Raw genomic sequence first — 25,490 nt, forward strand, 5'->3', positions numbered from 1 at the left:
ACATGGGCACTGACAAACTGTGCATTTTTGCCGGTTCCAGAATGAGTGGGGCCGATAATCATCAAGCCGGGTTACTGTGGTTGGATTCCTTCACTTCCCTGAGCCTCAGTGTCCCTGTCTGTAAAATAACAGGGCACCATCTCAGAGGGGGTTGTGAGGCTGGAGTGAGCTAAGCGGTTCGGTCCGCACTGGCCCACAGGAGACTCAAAGATGCCGGTGCTGCCCTGGCCCTCTTGGGCCCGCAGCTCGTCCTCCTCTCCCTGCTGGCTGCCTGGCTGCCAAGTCAGCAGAGCTGTGGGAGGAAGCTGGGCTGTGCTTGGTGGGGCCAGGAGGGCTGGGCCTGCCTCACAGAGTGCTTCCCTTTTCTCTCTCTTTTTTTTTGAGATGGAGTCTCACGCTGTCACCCAGGCTGGAGTGCAGTGTCACGGTCTTGGCTCACTGCAACCTCCGCCTCCCAAGTTCAAACAATTCTCCTGCCTCAGCCTCCCAAGGAGCTGGGATTATGGGCATTGGCCACCACGCTCAGATAAATTTGTATTTTTAGTAGAGATGGGGTTTCACCATGTTGGTCAGGCTGGTCTTGAACTCCTGACCTCAGGTGATCCACCCACCTCAGCCTCCCGAAGTGCTGGGATTACAGGTATGAGCCACTGTGCCCGGCTGCTTCCCTTTTCTCTGGACTCACAATCCTTCCCAGAGAGCACGAGGTCCCCTCACTGTGCACTGCTCATGGAAGAGGAACTAAGGGGTCAGAGCAGGGGGGTCGGGAAGCTGAGCGGGACTGAAGCAGGAGCAGAATCGCCCTCAACAGTAATGACAGCAGCTCCTGTGATGGCTCTGGAGCCCTGTGCTGAGTGTTTCCGTTCACTGATGACCTCGTGAGGGTGGTGGCAGCCTTCCAAATTATGGAAGAGAAAACTGAGGCCTAGAGAAGTTAGCTAACTTGCCTGAGGTCATGGGGCCCCAAGAAGGAGAGGAAAGGAGGACGGGAAAAGCCGGCTCTCGCCCTGCAGCGCTCGTGAAATGCCATGAAAAGCCGTCTGGGAGAGTCCCTTCCCTCTTTCAGCCCTCACTCTGGGAGTGCGTGGACCACTGGATCCTTCTGGTTTCTCCAAGCTTCCTGGACCCCAGTGGCGTCTAAGAAGTCCAGGCTGCTGTGAGTTCTGCACCTCTGCCTGCTGTGAGGCATCTGAATCATGAGTATTGTTTGGGGCTGTCAGGGAGCACACCCCCAGGTTGGGGAAACCAGCCTCAGAGCAGCAGCAGCGGAGGCTTGAAACGCGCCCCTTGCCTCATCTGCAGGCTGCCGTTCAGATGTCTGGGCCTGGGCCCGAGCCTTTCCCGGCTCTGGGAACGCTTGGTCCAGGTGTTCATACCTGGCCTTTACCTGGGTGTCTCCATAGACTGGGAGGCCCCAGATAAGAGCATCTGTCAGCTTTATCTTCTAGAACGCATGCGGCAGGCAACATTCACATGTGGTCAGTGTGGGTGGTGGGTGTGCCCGGGTGTGATGTGACTCTCACCCCACTTCTCTCTCATGCATGAAAGCACATCCAAGTATACTCCAAAGATGGGCCTGTCATTAACTCCCTCTAACTGATTTAAAAAAAAAAGTAAGAAATTTGCAACCCATGCAACACCCCCTGCCCCAGCACCTCCTGACTGAGGCTGTGGGCTGTGTCTGGCTAGCCCCGGTGCTTTCTGCACCCAGCGTGGTGCTTGGCCTAAAGCAGGTGTTGCTGTTGGCGGTGGGAGCAGGCCGAGTGGCCAGCTGTGAAAGAAATCCAGCTCATACTGGCTTTAGGAATAAAGAGACGTAGTGCTAGCTCTCCCACACCCGGGGTCAGCTGGCTCCTGGCACAGCTTGATCCTGGAGCTCAGACGATGCCCTTAAGACTGTCTTTCAGCTGGGTGTGATGGCTCACGCCTGTAATCCCAGCACTTTGGGAGGCTGAGATGGGTGGCTCATCTGAGGTCAGGAGTTCCAGACTAGCCTGGCCAACATGGTGAAAACTTGTCTCTACTAAAAATACAAAAATTAGCCAGATGTGGTAGCGGGCGCCTATAATCCCAGCTACTTGGGAAGCTGAGGCAGGAGAATTTCTTGAATCCGGGAGGCGGAGGTTGTGGTGAGCCAAGATCATGCCACTGCACTCCAGCCTGGGTGACAGAGGGAGACTCTTCTCAAAAAATAAAAAAAGACGTGCTCTTCCTCCTGTTTCCCTGTCTCTGTCAGTTCTCTTCCCTGCCTTCCTGTAGGTCAGTTTCATTTTTCCGCACTCTCCACAGCCGCAGGCTTTCGTCTTGTGCTTTAGCAGGGGAAGCCTCCTGGGAAGGTGTCTTCTTGGGTTCACTTAGGTCTCCTGAACCAGTCCCCACAGCCAGGAGCGGATGCCCTGGTTGGCCAGGCCTGGCCAGGTGCCCACTTCTGACCCTGGAGGCGGATTGAGTGCAGAGCTGTTCTTCTCAGAGGAAGGTTAGATGGAGGCAGGGCAGGTAGGACCCAAGGTGTCCACGGTACCTGTTGAGCATTTCCTGGGTGTGGGTGGGTGCCACTGGGGCGATGGGCACTTGTGGCACTCCGCAGTGGCCATCCAGGTGGAAGCCAGCAGCCTGAAGCCACCCCAAAGCATGAATCACACAATCCTAACTTTCCTGGGGCAGAGGTGAGGGTGGGGGGAAGCCTCTGGGCTCCTGCTAGGGGCTCGCTGCCTTGGAGGAAGAGAGTCAGCCCCCAGCCTTGTGTTGGCCCAGGACCCTGAAGCTGCTCCCCCAGTCCACCCAGGGCTCGAGACCCCTGTGGTGTCCCCTGCTGTGAAGGAGTCAAGAAAATAGAAATCCTGTGCCTTTGGTCCACAGGTTGGGGTTGGCCCCTGGCACCTCAACACGGAGTCTGGGACCTTCAGATGGCAGCAGGCCCGAGAGGAGATTTCAGGGAGAGTTGGCTGGAGAGAGAGGCCAATGGCACCCTTTCTCCACTGCTTGGGGGTAGGGTGGGGCCTGGGGTCCTGTCTGTGCCCACCCACCCCTGTGTCTATTGTAGTGTATGTACCACATCCCTTTGAGGGGATGCCATTAGTAAGTGCCTGCTGTGTACCAGGCGTGACCAGCACCAGTGCATTCAGGGATGAGGACTGGCGCTGAGGTTCAGCTGGAAGAGAAGTTCACCACACATGGGTACCGCCCACCCAGCCCACACTGCCAGTGAAGCATGGCACTGCTCTGACATCTGTCTAGACCCTCGGGGGGCTGCCAGGTACAGCTCTGTGCCCGTGTGTGTACATGTGAATGCATCTCGAGTTGTGTGTGCAGTCTGCGTGTGTTGATGAGTGCCTGTGAGCACATGTGCATGCATTCAGGTCTGTGCACGTGTCCAGTGGGGAGCTGTCAGTCGAGAAGAGTGTGCAGGTGTCTCTATTGATGCCTCTGTGGAGTTGCATGAGTGTGCATTTGTGCGCATGAGTGTGCATTTATGCACACGAGTGTGCAGCGCTGTGATCGGGCGTGTGCAGGTGTCTGATGAGATGTATGCCGGCATGCATGTATCTGTGTGTACCTGGGTCTCCTGTGTGTGCATTTGCCCATGTGTGCATCCCATGTGCCCCTGTGCCCACTCATGTGCATGTATACTTACATCCATGTGTGCCAGTGTAATGACATGTGTGGCTGTTTCCTCTGGCATGTGCTAAGCCATAGTGGAGCAGGCAGGCAAAGGTCCCTGTCTCAGGCAGCCCTTGGGAGTGGGCGTGAAGGACTCTAGTGCTCAGGCACCTCTGAGGCTTCCAGCTGCATCTTTATGTCACTCCTAGGCGTGGCTGTGGGAATCCTTTGGGTGCCTTTGGGTTCTGGGAAGCTGGGGCTGTGTGGGCCGGGCTGCAAACTGGGCTGTGGAGCAATCTGCCAGCCAAGCCCCTTCCGGAGCTGTGGGTTCTTCTGGGTGTGGGGAAGCTGCCCTCCACCACCTCCTCGGCCTATCTTGGTGCCTCCTGGAGAGCAGGACACACCTCCCAGCCTGCAGCTTCACCCACAGGAAGCTCAGGCTGGGGACAAGCGAAGAGGGAGGTGCCACATTGGGTGCCCCGCCCTGCGCCGGCACTGACCCCGCCGTACCACAGTCCTCTTGCAGACAGCCCCGGGGACATCGCTGGGACCCGGGGCTCTGCAGCCACAGCCATGTTTGGCCGGAAGCGCAGCGTCTCCTTTGGGGGCTTCGGATGGTGGGTGACAGGTGGGAGGGCGGTCGAGCGATGGGAGAAAACTTAGAAGTGAAGTCTCGTTGAGTACGTTGGTGGCTGTGGGAACAGAGGGGCGCGGGCTGTGCCCGAGAGCTGGGTCTGCTGACGCCCTGGCAGGTGGAGATGCAGGATCCCGGTGGGGACATCAGAGACTGTAAGCCTTCCCCGCTGTCTCTGGGCACAACCTGCTGGCGAATCCTGCAGGTCTGCACCAGCTGCCCGTGGGCGGGTGAGCGCTCAAGTGTGTGTGACTGCAGTTGAATGTGTGTGTCTCTGTGTCTGCAGGTTCCTGCGTATGTGTGTGTGTCTGGGATTATGTGTAAGTGTGTGTTTGAGCCTGTGTGTGCAGGTGTGTGTGGCTGTGACTGGCAGTCCATGTGACCGTGTGTGAGCATGTGCCTGTGCGTGTGGCCACGCGTGTACTCTGTGTCTGAGCTGCTGCGCGCGCGCGTGTGTGTGTGTGTGTGTGTGTGTATGATGCTCCTGTCTATGCTGTTGGTGTGGCCTTGTGGTGGGGGGGTCTGTGACCTCTGGGCCTCTGGGCTGCCTGCTCTCTTCGGGTTGGGTTGCTAGAGGAGGTCTCCCACCTGCACGCCAGGCAGCCCACCCTGGCTCTGTCCTAGCAGCTGCGTCTGTCCCCAGCCTTCTGCTTGTCCCTCTGGCCACTCTTGCTTCTAAGCTTCTGTTTGGGACGAGGGATGTGCTGTTTCCTCCCTGGCGGGCAGAAAGTAGGCACACAGAGGCCAACGGCTTGTCTCTGGTTCCCAGTGCTGGCAGCTTCTCCGCAGCTGGGGAACAGAGTCTGGTGGTTTTCATGCTCGGTTTCCTTTCAGCTCCTGGGCTGGGGGCGTTGTCGGACTGGGAGGGGCCCCAAGGGAGGTGGCCAGGGGTGTCCCGGTGTGGAAAATGGTGGACTAATGGGGGTGGCATGAAGGGTGAGGGAGAGAGGGGCTGCGTTCCTTGGTAACTTTTCTCTTCCATGTGTGGCTTTTTTTTTTTTTTTTTTTTTGAGACGGAGTTTCGCTCTTGTTACCCAGGCTGGAGTGCAATGGCGCGATCTCGGCTCACCACAACCTCCGCCTCCTGGGTTCAGGCAATTCTCCTGCCTCAGCCTCCTGAATAGCTGGGATTACAGGCACACGCCACCATGCCCAGCTAATTTTTTGTATTAGTAGAGACGGGGTTTCACCATGTTGACCAGGATGGTCTCGATCTCTTGACCTCGTGATCCACCCACCTCGGCCTCCCAAAGTGCTGGGATTACAGGCTTGAGCCACCGCGCCCGGCCCCATGTGTGGCTTTTTATGTCCCTCTTCCTCCTCTTCAAAAGCACTTTGCCATCTATCCTCTGGCGGGGAGGGATGTGGGCATCCCATGTGTGGCAGATGGGACGGTGCAGATGAGAAGAAAATGGCACTGTGTGGCCTGTGTCTGCTCTCGGGCCTTCCCTGATGCTGCGGCCTGGGAGCTGCCACCCTGAGGGTAGGGGCCGGTGTCCGGGAGGCAGCAGAGGAGTTGACTTCTGGTTGGGAGGGGTGTGTGTGTCTGGGCTGGGAGCCTTGCAGGGCAGGGCCCAGCAGTGAGATTGTACCCCCTGAGGCCCACCTTTCTCTGGGAGGTGTGGAGCAGATGGAAGCCTGGCCGTCAGAAAGCTCCCTGGGCACGGGTCCAGGTCTCAGCCTCACTTTATTCTATACAAAGCCCCTGTGTGGAGACCCGCTGCTCCGGAGCTAGAGGCAAAGCCGGGCCTGAGGTTTGCATCTGGGCAGGTGAGGGGGAAGACAGGAGCGTGGCTGCCCAGGGCTGCTTTTGAGGCAGAGCCGAAGGTGGAGGAAGAGCCCTAGGATGTCCCAGAGGCCCCCGTGTGCTGACTGAGTGTCCACTGGACTGTGGGTTCCAGGAGGACAGGCCCTGCCCTGTCGTGTTTGCGGAAGCCTGGCTTGTCACACGGGCTCAGTAGATGCGCGTGAACTAACTGAGGTCTTTTGCACACAGCATGTGTCTGCTTGGGGCCCACTGAGGTTGAGAGGATGGTGGGGCCTTCTGGGCTTGGAAGGTTAGGGTAGCAAGAAAGAGGGTGAGACGGGGGTTTGGGCGTCATCTAGGGTGGCTGCCAGCTGGGAGGGGATGTCACAGATTCCTGGAGCCCTGGTCCCTCCAGACAGTGAACAGGGTCTCGGGGGGTGGGTTTTTCCAAGCTGCATTGGATGTGGATGCAGGGTGGGTAACCTCTGGCCCCAGGGGCAGACAAGGTGATGAGGGTGGGTGGGATGGGGTGGGGGAGGAGGAGCGCCCAGGAGCCTTGACTTCCTGAAAGGGGAAGGCCCAGCCTCACAGCCACTCTCCATCTCCCATCTCAGCCTCTCCAAAACCACAGCCCCGCCCTCCCGAGGCCTCACCCTGGTATAGGAACCTTGGTGGGCTGGCTACTGTGTGGGTGTGGATCGGGGATTGGGGCTGCTGTGACCAGGGTGCCTGTGGGCGGTGTGGTGGGCTGGGTTGACCAGACAGAGATCAGAGGTGCACGCACCTGGAGCCCATGTTCCACCGCTGACTCCACCTTGACCACTGAAGAACTCAAATGGGACACTTCCTCTCTCTGGGTCTCAGTTTCCCCATGTGTCAATGGGAGATTTCTACTTTACCCACAGCACAGGGATGTTGTAAGAATTAAGAGATTCCCATGAGGTCAGGAGATTGAGACCAGACCAGCCTGGTCAATATGGTGAAATCCTGTCTCTATTAAAAATGTAAAAACTTAGCTGGGTGTGGTGGTGCGCCCCTGTAGTCCCAGCTAGGACTCAGGAGACAGAGACAGGAGAATCACTTGAACCCAGGAGGTGGAGGTTGCAGTGAGCTGAGATCATGCCACTGCACTCCAGCCTGGGGGACAGAGTGAGACGCCATCTGGAAAAAAAAAAAGAATTAAGAGATTCCTTGAGAAAATGTAAAACCTAAGTGTGTATTATTAAGGGTTGCCACTGGTCAGCTCTGCGTTGCAGGCATTACAGCAGAGTGTGGGCTCTGAGTCCTGCTTGGATCTAGGCATCTGTGGGTTGAATCGGGGAAGAGGAGGGTCTGCATCCCAGAGTGGGTGGGGATTCCAGCATGAGACCCTCAGGGACCAGTGGTGGAAGTCCCAAGGAAGGGACTCAAGAGGGCCTTTGGGGAAGAAACTGGGAGGGGCATGGACTAGGCCGCTTACTTTGCTGTTGGAACTGAGGTCAAAGGTCCTGGGAGTTTACTCAGAGTGGAAGGACCCCATCCCTAGCTCCAGGCCTCAGGGTGAGCTGTGGGCTGGCCCAGCTCCGTGTCTGACACCTCTTCTCTCCTCTCCCCTGGAGTCGTGTGTGGGGGAAGCTGGAGGCAGAGCTGAGCTGGCCAGACAAGGGTGACAGAAAGAGTGTCCAGGGTTTCCAGCATCCTGGAGCCGGTGGCAATTTTAGTAAAGCTGATGGTGATGGCGACACTGATGATAGCGTTGGTGACGCATGGTGACAGGGACAGTGATGGTGGCACGCGTCGTGATGTGTCGAATGCAGCTTTGGTGCTGGTGGCAGTGCTGGTGACGGAGGTGGTCATGACCCTTCCACAAGAGGAGATACTGACAGTGGGAACGCTGCCCACCTTTCTGCCTCTGGAGAGGGAGGAGGGGCCTCTTCGTGCCAGCCATAAGGGCTGGCATATGCAGGGGGTAAAAATAGAAGCTCGGCGGCGCTGCCTCCCTTTTCAGCAAGGGCGGGCGCAGGCTGGGGGTGGAGGAGCTGGCTGCCAAGATGGTCTGCAGCAAACGTGATCTTCCCCGCCCTGAACCCCTGTGCCTGATATGACCCCCCCAGGTTCTGCCCCAGGAGTAGAGTCTGCCTCCCTGGATGGACTGGCAGCTCCTAGGGCAGGAGGGTACCTGGTGCTGGGGGTGCTTACATCTTCCTAAATCAGACGCCTGGGAAATATGGATGTCCACCTGATGCTGACCCGTGAAGCTGGGCTGCTGAGTCCTCTGGTGGGGGTAGCCCTAATAAAGGGAGAGGCCGCACACAAAGTGCTTATGATCCCTGGGCCTGAAGTGCAATACCTGAATTCAGACCAAGCCAGTGATTTTACCTTTCTAAGCCTCAGTTTTTTCTCATCTCTGAAATGGGGAGAATTATAGTACCCATGTTATAGAGTGGTGTGTGGCCCCAGCCCTCCCAGCATTCATGGTCATCTCTTCTGCTAATGGGGAACGGGCCCCTGTAGCCGTGCAGACAGAGCCCGCCGTCTGGTGGTCTGGGCTGCCCCGGGGACTCTTCCCCTGCAGCTGCTTTGTGGGAGCCTTCAGCCTCGCACTTACTGGAACCCTTGCTTTTCTCTTGGCAGGATTGACAAGACCATGCTGGCGAGTCTGAAGGTCAAGTAAGTAGCTGTTTCCTGTTCTGTAAAGGCCAGCGATGATGGGGGTCAGAGTGCCTTTGGGGCCCTCGTTTCCCGAAGGTTGTGGGAGACACAAAGGGGCTGTCGTGTTTGTCAGATTCCAGGCCGAGTCCATGGTGCTTCCAGATTGGAACTTATTCCTGGGGTGTTCAGGGAAAGGTAGGGGTGGGAATGGAATCACCAGGGGCCAGAATGGAGGGAGTGTGTGTAGCAGGTGTGACATTCAGGCCCATTATCTGTCACTTTAATTTTTAGAAAGATAATTATATTGGGCCGGGTGCAGTGGCTCACACCTGTAATCCCAGTAGTTTGGGAGGATGAGGCAGGCGGATTACCTGAGGTCAGGATCGAGACCAGTCTGGCCAACATGGTGAAACTCTGTCTCTACTCAGAATACAAAAATTAGCTGGGCATGGCGGTGCATGCCTGTAATCTCACCTACTTGGGAGGCTGAGGGAGGAGAATCACTTGAACCCAGGAGGTGGAGGTTGCAGTGAGCTGAGATTGTGCCATTGCACTCCAGCCTGGGAGACAGAGTGAGATTCCATCTCCCAAAAAAAAAGGTAATTATATTTTCTATCACTTTAATTTTTATGTGAAGTCCCAATCCTGTCAATGACTTTCTGACATTCCCCACCTACTTGGACCTGACTACACCTCAGGGTGTGTGTGTGTGTGTGTGTATGTGGGGGGGTGGTATCAGCTGCTCATCAAGTCATTTGTTGCCAGGTGTATCAGCATGGACAGCCAGGCCCTGGGGATTTCTGAGGATTCCACACCAGACTCAGAGTCTGGGAGTTGCCTGCCTCAGTTTACCTCATGTCTCTTGGTCTGTCTGCCGAGGTCCTCAGCAGGCACAGCACTCTCCTAGGATCTCTGACCTGTCTACCCTCACCACCTTCATTCCCTTTTCCTCTATGTTTCTGGCCAGACTCTTTTATCTGCAACCTGATCCCCTTCTTCCTTTGAGACTTAACCAGAGTATAGCCTACTTCCAGCTGCACCCCTCCCTTGGGGCAGTGAGTACTGATTAACCGCCTGCTCCTATGGAGTGAATTGAAAAGGAGGGAAATTCTAGGAAGAAAAAAGCACTGGCCTCGAGCTGAAAATATTCTCCTGGCACATGTGAATCAGCTTATGCATGGAAAATTCCTTCAATGAGTCGCCCTCCTTCTGAGGCAGCTTCCCTGGGTCGTCACTCCCCCATCTCGACAGAAGGCTTTTCCTGCCTGGTCTCCTTCTGTCATGCCATTCAGTTGCCGGCACTGGTTATGTATCATCTCTGGATGCAGGTCCCTGGGCAAAGCATGCCCAGTCTTGAGGGCTGGCATAGAAGAGGGTCAAAATAAGAGGCTTCCTACTTTGGCTGGTTTTGCTTGAAAAGGTGAGGCTAGGCAGTGAGCAGGGCCGGGATAAGGGACAAGTCTGTTCCTCCCCTTTGAGAGCTTTCAGTTTTTCTGTTGAGCTGATGCCAGGAGGCCAGGCATGGTGGCTCACACCTGTAATCCCAGCACTTTGGGAGGCTGAGGTGGGTGGATCGCCTGAGGTCAGGATTTTGAGACCAGTCTGGCCAACGTGGTGCCATCTCTACTAAAAATAGAAAAAATTAGTCGGGTGCAGTGGCAGGCGCCTGTAATCCTAGCTACTCGGGAGGCTGAGGCAGGAGAATCACTTGAACCTGGGAGGTGGAGGTTGCGGTGAGCCAAGATCGCACCACTCTACTCCAGCCTGGGCAACAAGAGTAAAACTTCATCTAAAAAAATCTAGAACTGAGGCCAGAGTGCCATGGAGTAGTCCTGAAAGATTGCCTGGAGGAAGTGGCCTCTAAAGCAGCTCTTAAAGATGGAACAGGACAGTGGGACCCCCATGCCTGTGCTGGCTTGGCATGGTGTGTGCATCAGGGCGTGTGTACATCATTCAATCTGGAGGTGTCTGGCCTTTAGTTTCCATGCCTTTTGTCCAATGGGCACATAGTGTCTGGCTTTCCTAGAGCATATCTGCATACTGAGTGAGATGCCGGCATGAAGCAGAGTTACTGAGGGGTGTAGAGTGGTAAGAGTGTTCTTTTGGTGCTGTTTTGGGACATCCATCCAGTTCAATTTCACAAGCATTTATCAAGGGAGGGCCTGTTTGTAAATATAATGTTTGTAACCTGGAAGTGTACCAGTTACAGGGTTGAGGGAAAAGCTGGGGGTATGGGCCAGTGTTGAGACTGGGACCTCAATGGGTCTTTGGGTGATATCTGGGAAGGTGATATTGGGATGATGGCTTGCGACAATGAGTAGCACTGTATTCTTAGTTTTATTGGTTAAGATTCCTTTGATTGCAAGAAACAAAAATCCGGTATTATCTGGTTAAGCAAAAGATGGAACTTATGGGAAAGAAACCAGGGTGCCCCCAGGGAACCCAAGGGGAGGAAGCAGAGCCAGAGCCCAGAAGCAGTTGAACCAGGAACTGGAAACCCATTGCCATCAAAATCCCAGCTACCTTCTTCACAGACATTGATAAGCTGATCCTGAGATTCACATAGAAGTTCAAAGGTACTCTTGAAAAAGAAGAACAAAGTTGGTGAACTCATTCTTCCTGATTTCAAAACGTATTGCAGCCAGGTGTGGTGGCTCATGCCTGTAATCCCAGCACTTTGGGAGGCCGAGGTGGGCAGATCATTTGAGGTCAAGAGTTTGCCACCAGCCTGGCCAAAATGGTGAAACCCCATCTCTACTAAAAATAAAAAAATTAACCCAGCATGGTGGTGCACACCTGTAATCCCATCAACTCGGGAGGCTGAGACAGGAGAATTGCTTGAACCTGGGAGATGGATGTTGCAGTGAGCTGAGATCATGCCATTACACTGCAGCCTGCGTGACATAGTGCAATTTTTTGAGATTCTGTCTCAAAAAAAAAAAGTATTGCAAAGCTATGGTAATTAATACAGTGTGGTACCGACATAAAGATGGGCAAACAGATTGATCCAGTAGAATTCAGAGTTCAGAGATAAGCCCTTGTGTTTATGGTCAATTGATGAGGCAGCCAAGTGCCAACTGTTGGGGCCCCTGAGTCACCAAGATGCCTCCTCCCTCTGCCTCTGCTGGGTGAGGGATCTCTCCTTCCACAGCAGCACACTGCATTCCCTGCCATGTAACAGATCCTCCTGGGCTGCGGCCCATGCTCCCTGGTTGCCGTGGCTCCCTTCCCAGGGACCTGGTGTCCTTGATGCCTCCCCAGGTGTCCCTGAGGCATGCAGCTCTGACGATGGGGGTCGGGCCTCACCATTATTAAGCATCAACCATGTGCTAAGTCTTCATTGCTGTTTTCCTGAGGCTTTGCAGTCACCTCATGAAGCAGGTACCATTACTCTCTGCATTTTACAGATAAGAAAGTGGAGACCGGGTGTGGTGGCTCACACCTATAATCCCAGCACTTTGGGAGGCCGAGGTGGGCGGATCACGAGGTTAGGAGTTCAAGACCAATCTGGCCAATATAGTGAAACCCTGTTTCTACTAAAAATACAAATCATTAGCCAGGTGTATTAGTGTGTGCCTGTAATCCCAGCTACTCGGGAGGCTGAGGCAGAAGAATCACATGAAACCGGGAGGTGGAGGTTGCAGTGAGCTGAGATTGCACCATTGCACTCCAGCCTGGGTGACAGTTCGAGACTCTGTCTCAAAAAAAAAAATAAAAAAAAATAATAATAAATTGGAGACCCCTAGAGTTTAGGAGATTTGCTTAAGGTCTTTGGTGAGGAAGTCACAGAGCTGGGATTTGAATCTGCGTCTGTGCTTTGTGGGTGGAGCTGCGTGGTTCTCAGCACCTGTCTCCCGCCCTACTTTCCATTTTCTTTCCCTGATGTGCTCAGCGGCTGTGTATATAGAATCTGTGGCCGCAGAATGCACCTCTGCCTCCACAGCACCGTGTGTGAGAAGGGCCCTGGTTTGCTGGGGCCCATTCCCTTGCTGGAGGCCTGGATTGAATGGGGTCTGTGGTGCTGGATGAGTTGGACACTCAGAAGCAAGGATTTATGTAACTGCCATGCGGGGTCTAGGGGCCACGGAGCCACGCTGGAACGCTGGAGGGGAGGTGGCTATAGTATCACGCAGGAGGAGGAGGCTTGTGTGTGGGATAGAGCCCCAGGGTAACACATGGGCAGACTGTGAACCTCTCTGGGTCATTTTCCCCATCTGTAAAATGGGAAGGATGGATCAGTGCCCAGCTGCTCTCTTCTAGCCTTCACGTTCTAGGAGTTTGCATCCATAGCTGGGGTCCTTTTGTATTTTTCTCAGGTCCTTGGTGATGGTAGGGGCTCGCTGTTGAGTGAGTGCATGCCTGTGTGAATGGAAGTCTTGGTGAACAGGGGCTCTGCACATTTCATCTCTGACTCCTTAGTGCCTGCCCCGTGCCTAGCACAAAGCAGGTTTTGAGTCTGAATGTGTTTGCTGAATGAATCAGTTATGGGGTGTCGTGGTTGGCCCATCACATGCAGGTGGAAGGCTGGAGAGAAAGAGGCAGGCTCAGCAAGTGGGCTCCCTCCTCTCCCGTTCGCTCTGGGGGCCAGCTGGGGACAAGGTCCCCAGCTGGCCAGGCTCCTGGAGTTTTCCTGTGGAGATCCTTGAAGCAGCAGCCGAAGGGGGAGGATCTGAGCCGGCACCCTCAGAGTTGTTCCTCAGCTCCTTTTTTTTTTTTTTGAGATGGAGTCTCTCTCTTGTCGCCCAGACTGGTGGGGTGCAGTGGCATGATCTCAGCTCACCGCAACTGCTGCCTCCCAGGTTCAAGCTATTCTCCCACTTCAGCTTCCTGAGGGGCTACAGGCGTGTGCCACCATGCCCAACTTTTTTGATTTTTTTGATTTTTAGTAGAGATGGGTTTCGCCATGTTGGCCAGGCTGGTCTCAAACTCCCTACCTCAGGTGATCCGCCCGCCTCAGCCTCCCAAAGTGCTGGGATTACAGGCGTGAGCCACCGTGCCTGGCCAAAACCTCTGCTCCTCTTTTGCTGGCCGCTGTGCTGCCTCCACAGAGACCCCAGCGTCTTTGCTAAAGAAAGAGATGGATGTGTGTGCATGTGTGTGTGTGCATGTGTGTGTGTGCCTGTCTGCTGCATGGGCTCCAGCCACCTGGGGTGATTGTCATGCACAGGGACTGGCTGTGGTAACATGGAGTGAGCATGTGGATGGCTCAGGGCAGCCCGTCTCCACTGCTGGGCACTCTCACGCACGCCCCTGAGGAGCAGGGAAGCCTAAAATCCGTTGCCTTGTAGGAAAAAAATCCAGCTTTTCAGCGGATGGCTCCCGCCCTTGGTCTCTAGAAGTGGCACCTCGGGAAAGGGATAAAGCCCATGATGGGGCCGAGGTGTGGCTGTGCTCTCTGATTTCTTCCTCAGGAGAGGGATGGGGAAGGCCTGGAGGAGCCCAGTCTGGCTGGGCCAACATGTCAGTTCTGCCATGGTTTGGCCGGAAGATACCACACAGCCACCGCTATTCTAAGTTTTGGATTTATCCAGCTAAGAGTTCAAAATCCTGCTAGAAATGAAGGGGCCACGCAGGGTGGAGCACAGGGTGTCTCTGTCCAGCTTTCCCTGGTCGCTGGAGGCTCCAGCGTCAGCTGTTGGAGACATTGTCCATGAGAGCAGGGGCTTGCCACAGCCAGGAAGCTTGATTTCTTCTCTGCCACAACCCTTTGATGATGATGATGATGATGATGATGATGATGATGATTTTTGAGACGGAGTCTGACTCCATTGCCCAGGCTGGAGTGCAGTGGCATGAACTCGGCTCACTGCAAACTCCACCTCCTGGGTTCAAGCAATTCTCCTGCCTCAGTCTCCCAAGTAGCTGGGATTACAGGTGTCTGCCACCATGCCCAGCTAATTTTTGTATTTTTTTAAGTAGTGATGGGGTTTTGCCATGTTGGCTGCCTGGTCTTGAACTCCTGACCTCGTGATCCACCTGCCTCGGCCTTCCAAAGTGCTGGGATTACAGGTGTGAGCCACTGTACCGGCCTATTATTTATTATTATTATTGTTTTTGAGACAGTTTCTCACTCTGTTGCCCAGGCTGGAGTGCGATCTTGGTTCACTGTGACACCTTTGCCTCCTGGGTTCATGTGATTCTCTCGCCTTAGCCTTCTGAGTAGCTGGGACTACAGGTATGCACCATTAGGTCCAGCTAATTTTTTTGTATTTTTAGTAGAGAGGAGGTTTTGCCGTGTTGGCCAGGCTGGTCTCAAACTCCTGGGCTCAAGTGGTCCTCCTGCCTTGGCCTTCCAAACTGCTGGGATTACAGATGTGAGCCACTGTGCCTGGTTTGCCACAACCCTTTTAAACCCAGGCTTCCCTCCCCATCCTGTGAGAATTATGCACAAGACTGGGAACAGTGGCTCACGCCTGTAATCCCAGCACTTTCAGAGGCCGAGGCAGGAGGATTGCTTGAGCCTAGGAGTTTGAGACCAGCCTGGCCAACATGGCAAAACCCTGTCTCTACTAAAAATACATGCACCACCGTGCCCAGCTAATTTTTGTATTTTTAGTAGAGATGGGGTTTCGCTGTGTTGACCAGGTGGGTCTTGAACTCCTGACCTCAGGTGATCCACCTGCCTCGGCATCCCAAAGTGCTGGGATTACAGGTGTGAGCCACCGCGCCTGGCCCTTGATTCCTATTTTACAGCTTTTTTTATTCACCAGTTGAAGGCCACGACTACCAATTCATTTCCCCAGCTTTGGCCACGAGGTCTTTGTTTACTGTAGATTACAAGAATCCTTGAGATACCACGACATGTTCTGGAACCCTCTGGGGCCAACTTATCCTAGTCAGCTCTTCTACCCACCTAGGGCATCTGCTGAGAGTTTGCTGGGGTTGTCAAGGACAGGGGGAGCTTGATGTTTTTGGGGATAGACAGCTGAGTCGGTTCAGCCTACATTTACTGGGCACCCACACTCTGCAGGGAGATAGACAGTTGCCCTGGAACAGGACGAGGGTTGTGATGCCCTCAGGAAGGATGGGGGGGCAGTGCCTCTCGGAGACCTGGTGATGCCTGAACTGTCTCCAAGGGTGTGTAAGGTCAGCAGCGGGGAGAGAACGGCGCTCCAGGCAGTTGGGCGTGAAGCAGCTCCAGCAGGTGAGGCTTGGGAGCCGTGATTATTACCAGACAGAAGTGAGGGTGGGAGTGTGGGGTCTGGGGGAAGCGGGGCCAGGGCTAGGAGGGTAGGGGAGTTGTGCTGGAAGCTGGGCTGGATCAGAGGGCTTTGGGCCAGGGGGATGCTATGGTGAGCTTGAGTCCAAGGGCCCCTCTGGCTGACTGGAGGGGTTAGGAGGCGGGGAGGCCAGGAGGGGATATTGAGACAGCCACATAGAAAGAGGTCCCTGAGAACCTCCTCCTGGCCTGCACTCTGGGGTGAAGCCTCCCTCGGAAGGTTTGCAGAGGGGAGGATCCTGGCTTCTCCTGTTCTGAGGTGGTAACCTGGGGACCCAATCTGTGAGATGGGGGCCTGTCAACAGGAACCTCTCTCGCTTTGCTGAGTTTTTTTCCTTTTTGCCCAATAAACCCTATTGTTCTCACCCTTCTATTGTGTCCGAGAGCCTCGTCTTTCCTGGTCCTGTGACAAGGACCCCGTTTTTAGCTGAACTAAGGAGAAAGCCTTACAGTAGTATGAGGCTGGTGGGAGTGGCCTTCCCTGCCTGGCGCTGGTTTGGAAGGTGTGGGCGAAGGTAAGAGAAGGGTCAGGTGGGGACTCTAAGCAGCCTTCCTGTGAGCGCCAGGTAGATGCTGGTCCCATTCATGGAGATGGAGAACTGGGGAGTTAGGGCAGCTTGGGGTTGGAAGAGGGGTACGGCTCTGAGTGGGAAATCTGCTCTCTACTTCCCACTCTCCTATTCAGTCTGCCTGAGATCCACCTTACGCCTCCTGCCCTGGGGAAGGGGCAGAGGAGAGAGTGGCATCCTGAGGGCCGCCAGAGCTGGTCCCTGGCCAGGGAAGCAGCTTCAGTGTCCCCTCCCTGGCCCGGCTGGGCTCCTGGGTGCCTTTGGCAGGTGAGCTCCGGGTGAGAGCTGGCCGGTGTGGCTGCCCTTGTGACTGACAGCTGACTACCCGGCAGAACCCGCTTTTAGATACCTTCCAGGTGGGTCTGAGGAGAACGTGCCATTTCTTCCTCAAGTGGCAGACTCTGGTTCGTTGATTTCTTCAGGAGGGCCCTGCGCCTGAGGACAGTGTTGGCGTGTATGGGCGTGTGTGGGCGTGTGTAGGTGTGTGCAGGGATGTGTAGGTGTGTGTGCAAGCTTGCCCGCGCAGGTGGACATGAGCGTTGAGGACCCATGTGGGTGCCTGTGTGGTGCCTTTTTCGGCTTGAGCAAGTTCCTATGGTAACCATGAACATGCCTGTTTTGGGATCCGGAGCCTTGGGGCGTGAGTGGCTGCAGGGAGAAGCGGGGAAGGCGAGTGCGTAGCCGGCAGTTGGCTGTGGCTTGATTTCATTGCCAGGCCCTGGGACTGCTCCTGGAGGTGCCGTTTGCCAGGCGGCAAGTTCTGCAAACTCCAGGCCTTATGTGCTCCTGGCCCTCATCCTGGCCAGTCCCTGCCATGCCCAGGAAGCTCTGGTGAGTCCCTGCTCTGGTTTCTCATTGGACAGACAGCTCTCTGGACTTGGCCAGGTCTTGTGGGTATCTGCTGAGGGCAGGCAGGGAGCCGGCTGGCAGCCCTGGCCCATAGGTATTAGGAATCGGGGCTGTTCTGCGATGGATGTGGGACGGTGGGCAGGAGGGGCTTTGCTTATTCGTGGAGCCCGTGAGGGTGTTTTCCGTGTGGCTGGTGGCATGGCATGGCCCTTGTGGATACCCCAGGACAGGGCTGTGCTAGTGTGAGGGTAAGGGCAAGGATGCAGGAGAGGAAAATGTGGACAGGGTGGCCTGTGGCCGCCAGCCTGGACCCAACCATCCGTGGAGGGCCCCCTCACCCCATTCAGCTCCTGGATCCTCATGAACCCCCAGGCCTCTGGCCATGCACTCAGGCTTCCTCACTGGGCTACCCAGGCCCAGAGGCCCGCTGGCCTGGCCTGGATGGGAAAGCTCACGGTCCTGTGGAAGAGGCCAGAGGGCTCTGCCTGGCTTGCTGCGAGCTGGATTTGGCCAAGGCTGGGTGAGAATTGCTCCTACTGGGCTCTGGAGAAAGACTTGTGCCTCCCCAGACTGTGCACCCCTGGTGCTTCTGGTCTACACACTGCAAGACCCCTGGATGTGATGGACACCCCCTCTCCAGCCACCATGGGAGATGCTCCTGATGGACAGGGGCCCATGCAGCACCCAGGGGCCATACAGAGACGGCACTGGTGTCTAGGAGTGGAGTGGCACCTTCTATCCCCTTCCTCCCACTGGCTCTGCTGGGGCAGGTAGCAGGGAGTCAGGGATGTGGGTGTCAGTAGGGGTTGCCAGTGGCCTCTCTGGCTTGTGCTGGAACCCCCCCTCCCACCCCGGGGTTCCTTCCTCTGCCTCTGAGAAGGCTCTGGGTAAGGCTATGCTGGGGCTGGGGCCGGGGCCATGTGTGTGGCAGGAGTTGCTGGGGCTGGACAGAGGCTGAGGCCCTGGTGAAGGGCGAGGGGAGCAAGTGTGGACCTGGCATCCTTTGTCTGGACCACCTAGGCCTTCTTCCCTCCCTGGGAGGCAGAGTCCAGAGCCTGATCCCTGATGGGCCTCCCTGGGGGTGTTGGAAAAGGGAGAGGGGAGCCTTCAGGGGAGACCCCCAGATCTCTGGAATCCTGGAATCTTACGGCTTGAAATAAAAAAGTCAAATTAGCCTTTATGCAAATCTCTTGTATCCCTAAAACTAGTCACCCAAGCTGAGTTTGATTACCTCTAGGGACAGTGAGCTCATGACCTTGTATGGGTGTCTGTTTTATTGCAGTACAACTGCTTGCTCAGAGCGGACTGCTGTTTTCATCTGGAATCTCTGGAATGCGTTGCTTGGTCCAGTCTTGACCTCTTGGCCCTCATGTCCCTGCCTGCCCCCATTCAAAGAGGCTCATCCCTGTTTCTCCTGAGAGCCCTGCAGACCCTTGCAGGCTGCTTTTTCACCCTGAGTCTTCTCTTCCACCCCTTGGCTGGTTAACCTGGCTTCTTTGGCTGTATTTGGGATTCCTCACCTGCCGGGGCTCATCTTTGTCTGGAGGGTTCGGGTTTTCCAGGCAGCCTGCAGAAGCCCCAGGGACGCAAGGATGGAGCTAGAGGTTATGGGCTTCACCCTCCTTATTTACAGATCAGAAAGCCGAGCCCCTGAGCAGGGGCGCTGCTAACTTGCAATAGGACAGCATGGAGGTGGTGGGAGCAGGGTCGGGATGCGAGAGGCTTCGCTTGGTGTCTGACATGCCAGCCCCGCTGCTTCTCCTGCTCTCTATCAGCTCCATCCTTGCTGCTCTCTGACTTAGGCCCTTAGCTGTTGGGCACTTCAGGAATGCTGGTCTGTCTCAGCAGAGCTTCCATTTTACAGCAGCAGCTGGAAATCTGGAGGTTTTTTTTTTTTTTTTTTTTTTGAGACAGAGTCTTGCTCTGTCATCCAGGCTGGAGAGCAGTGGTGCGATCTCAGCTCACTGCAACTTCTACCTCCCGGGTTCAAGTGATTCTCCTGCCTCAGCCTCCTGAGTAGCTGGGATTACAGGCGCCCGCCCCTGTGACCGGCAATTTTTTTTATTTTTAATAAAGATGAGGTTTCACCGTGTTGGCCAGGCTGGTCTTGAACTCCCAACCTCAGGTGATCTGCCGGTCTCGGCCTCCCAAAGTGCTGGGATTAGAGGTGTGAGCCACTGCACATAGCTGGCAATCTGAAGTTTTAGACAAAATCTTGATAGCGAACTGCAGACTTTGAAGAACAGAGCTGGCTACAGACCAGAGTCAGCTGGGCCCTCTGCTCTGGGCCCCTCCTTAGGTGTCAGCTCCTGCTTCTTTGTGGCTGACTCCCAAATCCCTCTCCCCAGGTCACCCGCAACAACCATGCTCTTGCCCTGACCTCAGCTGCTGGCCGATCATTTCCAGCTCTGTTCCCAGACTGGACTGAGTCTCAATTAACCTTTTCTGTCTTTCAGATCCAGTTCTTTCTGTCACTGGGTTGAGAAGCCTCTGAGTCATGGGGGGTGGTTCCTCCTGTCTCCCGGTTCAGGCCCATTATCTCCTGCCCAGACAGTGACAACGGCTTTCTAATTAACCTCTTCCTCCGGTCTCTGCCAGCTGTGACTAATTCGTCATCCCTAAAGCTGACTTGAGCTCTGCCTTCTCTGCTCCTAGGCCCCCGCCCGAAGGCACATCTTGATAGTGATGACTCTGATGGACTTCTCATGCCCAGGATTCTGTCTAGGGACTCCCAGCCCCCAGCTGGTGGGGGTGGTCTTTGGATTAACAGTAAAGTTTGTTCCTTCCCCTCCCCAGCGTGGTGGTTCTCAAACTTTTCTGTGCTTTGCTCTCACCTGGAGGTGCTTTTAAAAATGCTGATGCCCAGATTGTACCCAGTTCCAATTCAATCTGAATGTTGGGGGGTGGGACCCAGCATCAGTACTTTTGAAAGATGCCCTGGTGATTCCAATGGGCAGCCAAATCTGGGAAGCACTGCCCGAGGGATAAACAAGGGTGATGACTGTCAGTGGCTCAGCAATGGTTCGGGTAGCGGGAGGTTAAAATGGGCTCCTGGTGGATGTGAGCCACTCCGGCCTGGCTTCTGTTAACATTCGAGGCTGGATGGTTCTTTGTCATGCTGTGCCGTTCTGTGGCCCACCCCTCACTGTGGTAATGAAAATGTCTCCAGGCTGGGCACAGTGGCTCACACCTGTCATCCCAGCGCTTTGGGAGGCTGAGGCAGGCGGATCACCCGAGGTCAGGAGTTCCAGACCAGCCAGGCCAACATGGGGAAACCCTGTCTCTACTAAAAATACAAAAAAAAATTAGCCGGGCATGGTGGCATGTGCCTGTAATTCTAGTTACTCGGGAGGCTGAGGCAGGAGAATCGCTTGAACCCGGGAGGCAGAGGTTGTAGTGAGCTGAGATTGTGCCACTGCACTCCAGCCTGGGCAACGGAGCGAGACTCCGTCTCAAAAAAAAAAAAAAATAGAAAATGTCTCCAGACATTGCTCTGTTTCTGGGGCAGTGGTATAAAATCTCCCTACTCCATTGAAAACCACTGCTCTAGGTCTAGTAGGTTCACCTTGTCAGCATTCTCAGATATTCACAGAAGAAAAGGAGAAAAGGGCACCAACTGGGACCCCACCTTACTGGTTCATTTTTGGGCTTTGCAGTCAGGCAGCCTCTGTGTAAATCCTGACTCTACCAGCTGGGTGACCTGGGGCAAGTTACTTAACCTCTCTGTGTCTCTGTCAGCTTCTGATTTGGTTTCGTTTTCTCACAACGGTGATTCCTCTTGGCCTTCAGCTCCAGCCCCGAGGGTGGGACTTGCTGTTTGTAGCTGGCACTTTTGCCTGTTTGTGCTGCTCTGGCTCACAGGGAACAGCCGTTGACTCTTCCTTCCCTGTCGGCATCAGGGTCCACATCCTGCCCGTCCGTCCAGGGCCAGCTTCGACGCAGCTTCCTCCATGCACAGCCCCTTCCCCGTCGGCATGGAAGGCTCTCTTCCTCATGCCCCTGGAGCAGCCAGAACCTCAAGGGTCACATGTAGCTCCTCCTGTGCTGTGGGGGTCTGCTGCTTTCTGTCAGTCCCTCTCCACCCGGGGTCTGAGGCCGTGAGAGCCTCTTGGGTGCCCAGCTGGGCTCTCACTGTTTGTTGCCCAGGTGAGGTGGCCGTCCCCTCCCTACCTTGGGCTGAGCTGTGAACCACCAGGTTACCGCAGTGTGATGCCTCTCCCCACCTCCACCCCAACACCCAGCTCATTCTGAGAGGGTGGAGCGGGCGGAAATCCGTGCCGGGCAGCCCACAAAGCCACATAACTGACTTTTGGAGCCCTGCCCTGGGGTGGGAGGGTTGACGGCAGCCATTGCCCACTTCTTGGGTGCTTTGCTGCCAGTGGACACCCCCTGGAATTGAGGAGCTCTGTGCTATGGGCCTGGGAACAGGACATGGGAGGGACAGCCCCTGTCCCCACCCTGCCATGCCCTGTTCAATCCTGCTGGGCAGCTGGACGTAGTCTGGACCCATGGCTGCCCACCTTGGCTGCAGCGCAGACTCACCTAGGGGACTGTGTGAAAATGCAGCTTTGGGGCCCCACCCTGGGGCCTGGGGACTCTGCCTCATCAAGCCTGGGTGGGGCCCAGGAAACCTGTGTGTTACTGGTGCTGAGGTGGTGCCGCTGATGCAGCTGGCTTTGCAGCTGCATGGGAACCAGTGCCATTTAAAGCACTTTCCCCAGCAGTGCAGTGCTTGGGTTCCTGTGCTCTGAGTGACCTGGGCCAAGCTGCACACCCTCTCCACGCCCTGGCTTCTTTTGCTTCTTTTGAGGATAATAATAGTACCTGCACATGGGTACTCTTGTCGTGAGGTTTAAATGCCATTATCCGGGTGAAACGGGAACACGGTGCCTAGTACATAGTGCCCAACACATGTAGCCTGCCTTAACAGCTCTGATATTATTATTATTATTTTTGAGACAGAGTCTCACTCTGTTGCCAGGCTTGAGTGCAGTGGCGCAATCTTGGCTCACTGCAACCTCCGCCTCCCGGGTTCAAGCGATTCTCCTACCTCAACCCCCTGAGTAGCTGGGACTACAGGCGTGCGCCACCACGCCTGGCTAATTTTTGTATTTTTAGTAGAGACAGAGTTTCACCATGTTGGTCAGGCTGGTCTCAAACTTCTGACCTTATGAGCTGCCCCCCTTGGCCTCCCGAAGTGCTGGGATGACAGGCGTGAGCCACCACGCCCAGCCCTGCTTCTGGTATTATTAATAACAGTCCTGGACTGTGTGGTGACACACATGTGACTGTGTGATGTGCCCCCATGCCTGCAGGCGCACTCACGCAGGCAAACTGTGCATTGTGCACCAGGACCCAGGCCTGTCTGCCGAGGACAGGTACGTGCACAGGGTACACACGTGGACACAGTCACTGCTGGACGTGGTCAGAAGGGCAGACGTGTGTGTACACAAGGCCCCAACATGCGGGTTTATGTGATTCACTCTCTGACCTTATTCCTGGAGTTAGCAGCACCTGGGCTGAGCTCTGGGAGCCAAGGTGCCCCTTGTTTCCATAGCAACTATAATGCGGTAAAAATAGGCGGGGAGGAAAGAGATGGAAGAGGCCTGAGCTGGCTCCAAGGGGCATCCTGCCTGCTGGGGGCCTTGTTTCCACACCCCTGACCATACTAAGGTGCCTTTTTTTCCCCTTAGGATAATGACATGGCAAACCTCTGGGTATTCATGACCCAGAATTGACTCTAGTTAACATTTTGTCTCATTTTCATCAAACCCTTTTATTTTTATTTTTTTCGAGATGGAGTTTCACTCTTGTCACTGAGGCTGGAGTGATCTTGGCTCACTGCAACCTCCGCCTCCCAGGTTCAAGTGACTTTCCTGCCTCAGCCTCCTGAGTAGCTGGGATTATAGACATGCGCCACCACACCCAGCTAATTTTTATATTTTTATTAAAGATGGGGTTTCACCATGTTGTCCAGGCTGGTCTCCAACTCCAACTTCAGGTGATCCACCTGCCTCAGTCTCCCAAAGTGCTGGGATTGCATCAAAGCCTTTCTAAAAAAATTGTGTTAAAATATATATAATATACGCAGGGTGCGGTGGTGCACACCTGTAATCCCAGCACTTTAGGAGGCTGATGGGGGCAGATCAGAAGGTCAGGAGTTCAAGACCAGCCTGGCCAACATAGTGAAACTCTGTTTCTACAAAAGTACAAAAGTTAGCCAGCTGTAGTAGTCTCAGCTACTTAGGAGGCTGAGGCAGGAGAACTGCTTGAACCCGGGAGGCGGAGGTTGCAGTGAGCTGAGATCGCGCCACTGCACTGTAGCCTGGGCAACAGACCGAGACTCTGTCTCAAAAACAAAAAACATATATATATATATATGTATACACAAATACATACATATATTATAAAACTTACCATCTGAACCATTTTTAAGTGTACCATTTGGTGGCATTAAGTACATTTACAATGCTGTGCAATGATCACCATTATTTCTGGAACTTTTTCATCATCCCAAACTGAAATTTGTATACATCAAGTAATAACTCTGTCTTTTCCCATCTCCTCAGCCCCTGGCAGCCCCATTCTACTTTCTGTTTCTATGAATTTGGCTGCTTTGTGAACTGTGTAGAGGTGAAATCATACACTATTTCTCCTTTTGTGTCTGGTTTATTTCACTTCCCATAATGTCTTCAAGGTTGTAGCATGGTACATCCATGTTGTACCATGTGTCAAAATTTCCTTTTTTTTTTGAGACGGGGTCTTGCTCTGTCACCAGGCTGGAGTGCAGTGGTGTGATCTTGGCTCACTGCAGCTTCCACCTCCCAGGCTCAAGCGATTCTTGTGCCTCAGTTTCCCGTGTAGCTGGATTTACATGTGCGCACCACCACACATGGCTAATTTTTGTATTTTTAGTAGAAATAGATAGGGGGTTTCGCCATATTGGCCATGCTGGTCTCCAACTCCTGGCCTCAACTGATTCACCTGTCTTGGCCTCCCAAAGTGCTGGGATTACAGGCATGAGCCACTGTGCCCAGCTTAGAATTTCCTTTCTTTTTGAGACTGAATAATAGCCATCGTATACATGTATCATATTTTGTTTATCCATGTATTCACTAATGGACATTTGAGTTGCTTCCAATTTTTTTTTGCTGTTGGGAATAATGCTGCAGTGAACATAGGTGTATAAATATCTGGGTCTCTGTTTTCAGTTCTTTTGGGTGTATATTTAGGAGTGGAATTGCTGGATCATGTGGCAATTCTATATTTAATTTTTTTCTTTTTTTGAGACGGAGTTTCGCTCTTGTTACCCAGGCTGGAGTGCAATGGCGTGATCTCGGCTCACCGCAACCTCCGCCTCCTGGGTTCAGGCAATTCTCCTGCCTCAGCCTCCTGAGTAGCTGGGATTACAGGCACGCGCCACCATGCCCAGCTAATTTTTTGTATTAGTAGAGACGGGGTTTCACCATGTTGACCAGTATGGTCTCGATCTCTTGACCTCGTGATCCACCCACCTTGGCCTCCCAAAGTGCTGGGATTACAGGCGCGAGCCACCGCACCCAGGTTTTTTTTTTTTTTTTTTTTGAGCAGAGTTTTACTCTTTTGCCCAGGCTGGAGTGCAGTGGTGCAATCTCAGCTTACTGCAACCTCCACCCGCTGGGTTCAAGCGATTCTCCTGTCTCAGCCTACTGCAACCTCCACCCCCTGGGTTCAAGCGATTCTCCTGTCTCAGCCTACCAAGTAGCTGGAATCACAGGCACCTGCACCACACCCAGCTAGCTAATTTTTGTATTTTTAGTACAGATGAGGTTTCACCATGTTGGCAAGACTGGTCTCGAACTCCTAACCTCAGGTGATCCACCCGCCTCGGCCTCACAAAGTGCTAGGATTATAGGCGTGAGCCACTGTGCCTGGCCTCTATGTTTAATTTTTTAAGCTTTTAAAAAAATTAAATAAAACGCACATGTAAAGTTAAGTTCTGTCATCATTTCTTCTTGCCTCCATTCCTCTATTTCCTCCATCCATAGGGGCTACCATTATCAGGAATTTGGGGGTTTCTCTCAGCCCACATTTTAATTAATTTATGTTTGAGACGGAGTCTTGCTCTGTGGCCCAGACTGAAGTGCAATGGCACGATCTTGGCTCACTGCAATCTCCACCTCCCGGGTTCAAGTGATTCTCCTGCCTCAGCCTCCTGAGTAGCTGAAATTACAGGTGTTCAGCACCACACCTGGCTACTTT

General features: G+C 54.3%; 1 protein-coding gene across 13 annotated transcripts in view; it reads left to right on the forward strand.

Annotated features, from left to right (window-relative positions):
- The window catches only part of RAP1GAP2 (RAP1 GTPase activating protein 2), a 257,076-nt gene that overhangs the window by 19,254 nt on the left and 212,332 nt on the right, over nucleotides 1-25,490 (forward strand). For 5 of the 13 annotated variants that reach the window (XR_010343282.1, XM_064378124.1, XM_064378121.1 and 2 more), the window contains exons 1-2: nucleotides 1,014-1,156; nucleotides 8,595-8,630. Coding sequence is in view for 11 of the 13 variants with exons in the window: in XM_064378124.1 (XP_064234194.1) it covers nucleotides 1,029-1,156; nucleotides 8,595-8,630 (164 nt within the window). In the remaining 2 variants the exon portion in view is untranslated. Of the gene's footprint in view, nucleotides 1-1,013; nucleotides 1,157-4,073; nucleotides 4,218-4,344; nucleotides 4,465-4,548; nucleotides 4,555-8,594; nucleotides 8,631-15,471; nucleotides 15,757-16,936; nucleotides 17,232-25,490 lie in introns of those variants that run through there. The other 8 variants (XM_064378120.1, XM_064378127.1, XM_064378123.1 and 5 more) reach the window with 7 other exon arrangements.

This window comes from Aotus nancymaae, unplaced genomic scaffold, assembly GCF_030222135.1.
Source record: "Aotus nancymaae isolate 86718 unplaced genomic scaffold, 86718_ANA_hifiasm-v0.15.2.pri h1tg000018l, whole genome shotgun sequence".
In the NCBI taxonomy this organism is placed as follows: domain Eukaryota; kingdom Metazoa; phylum Chordata; class Mammalia; order Primates; family Aotidae; genus Aotus; species Aotus nancymaae.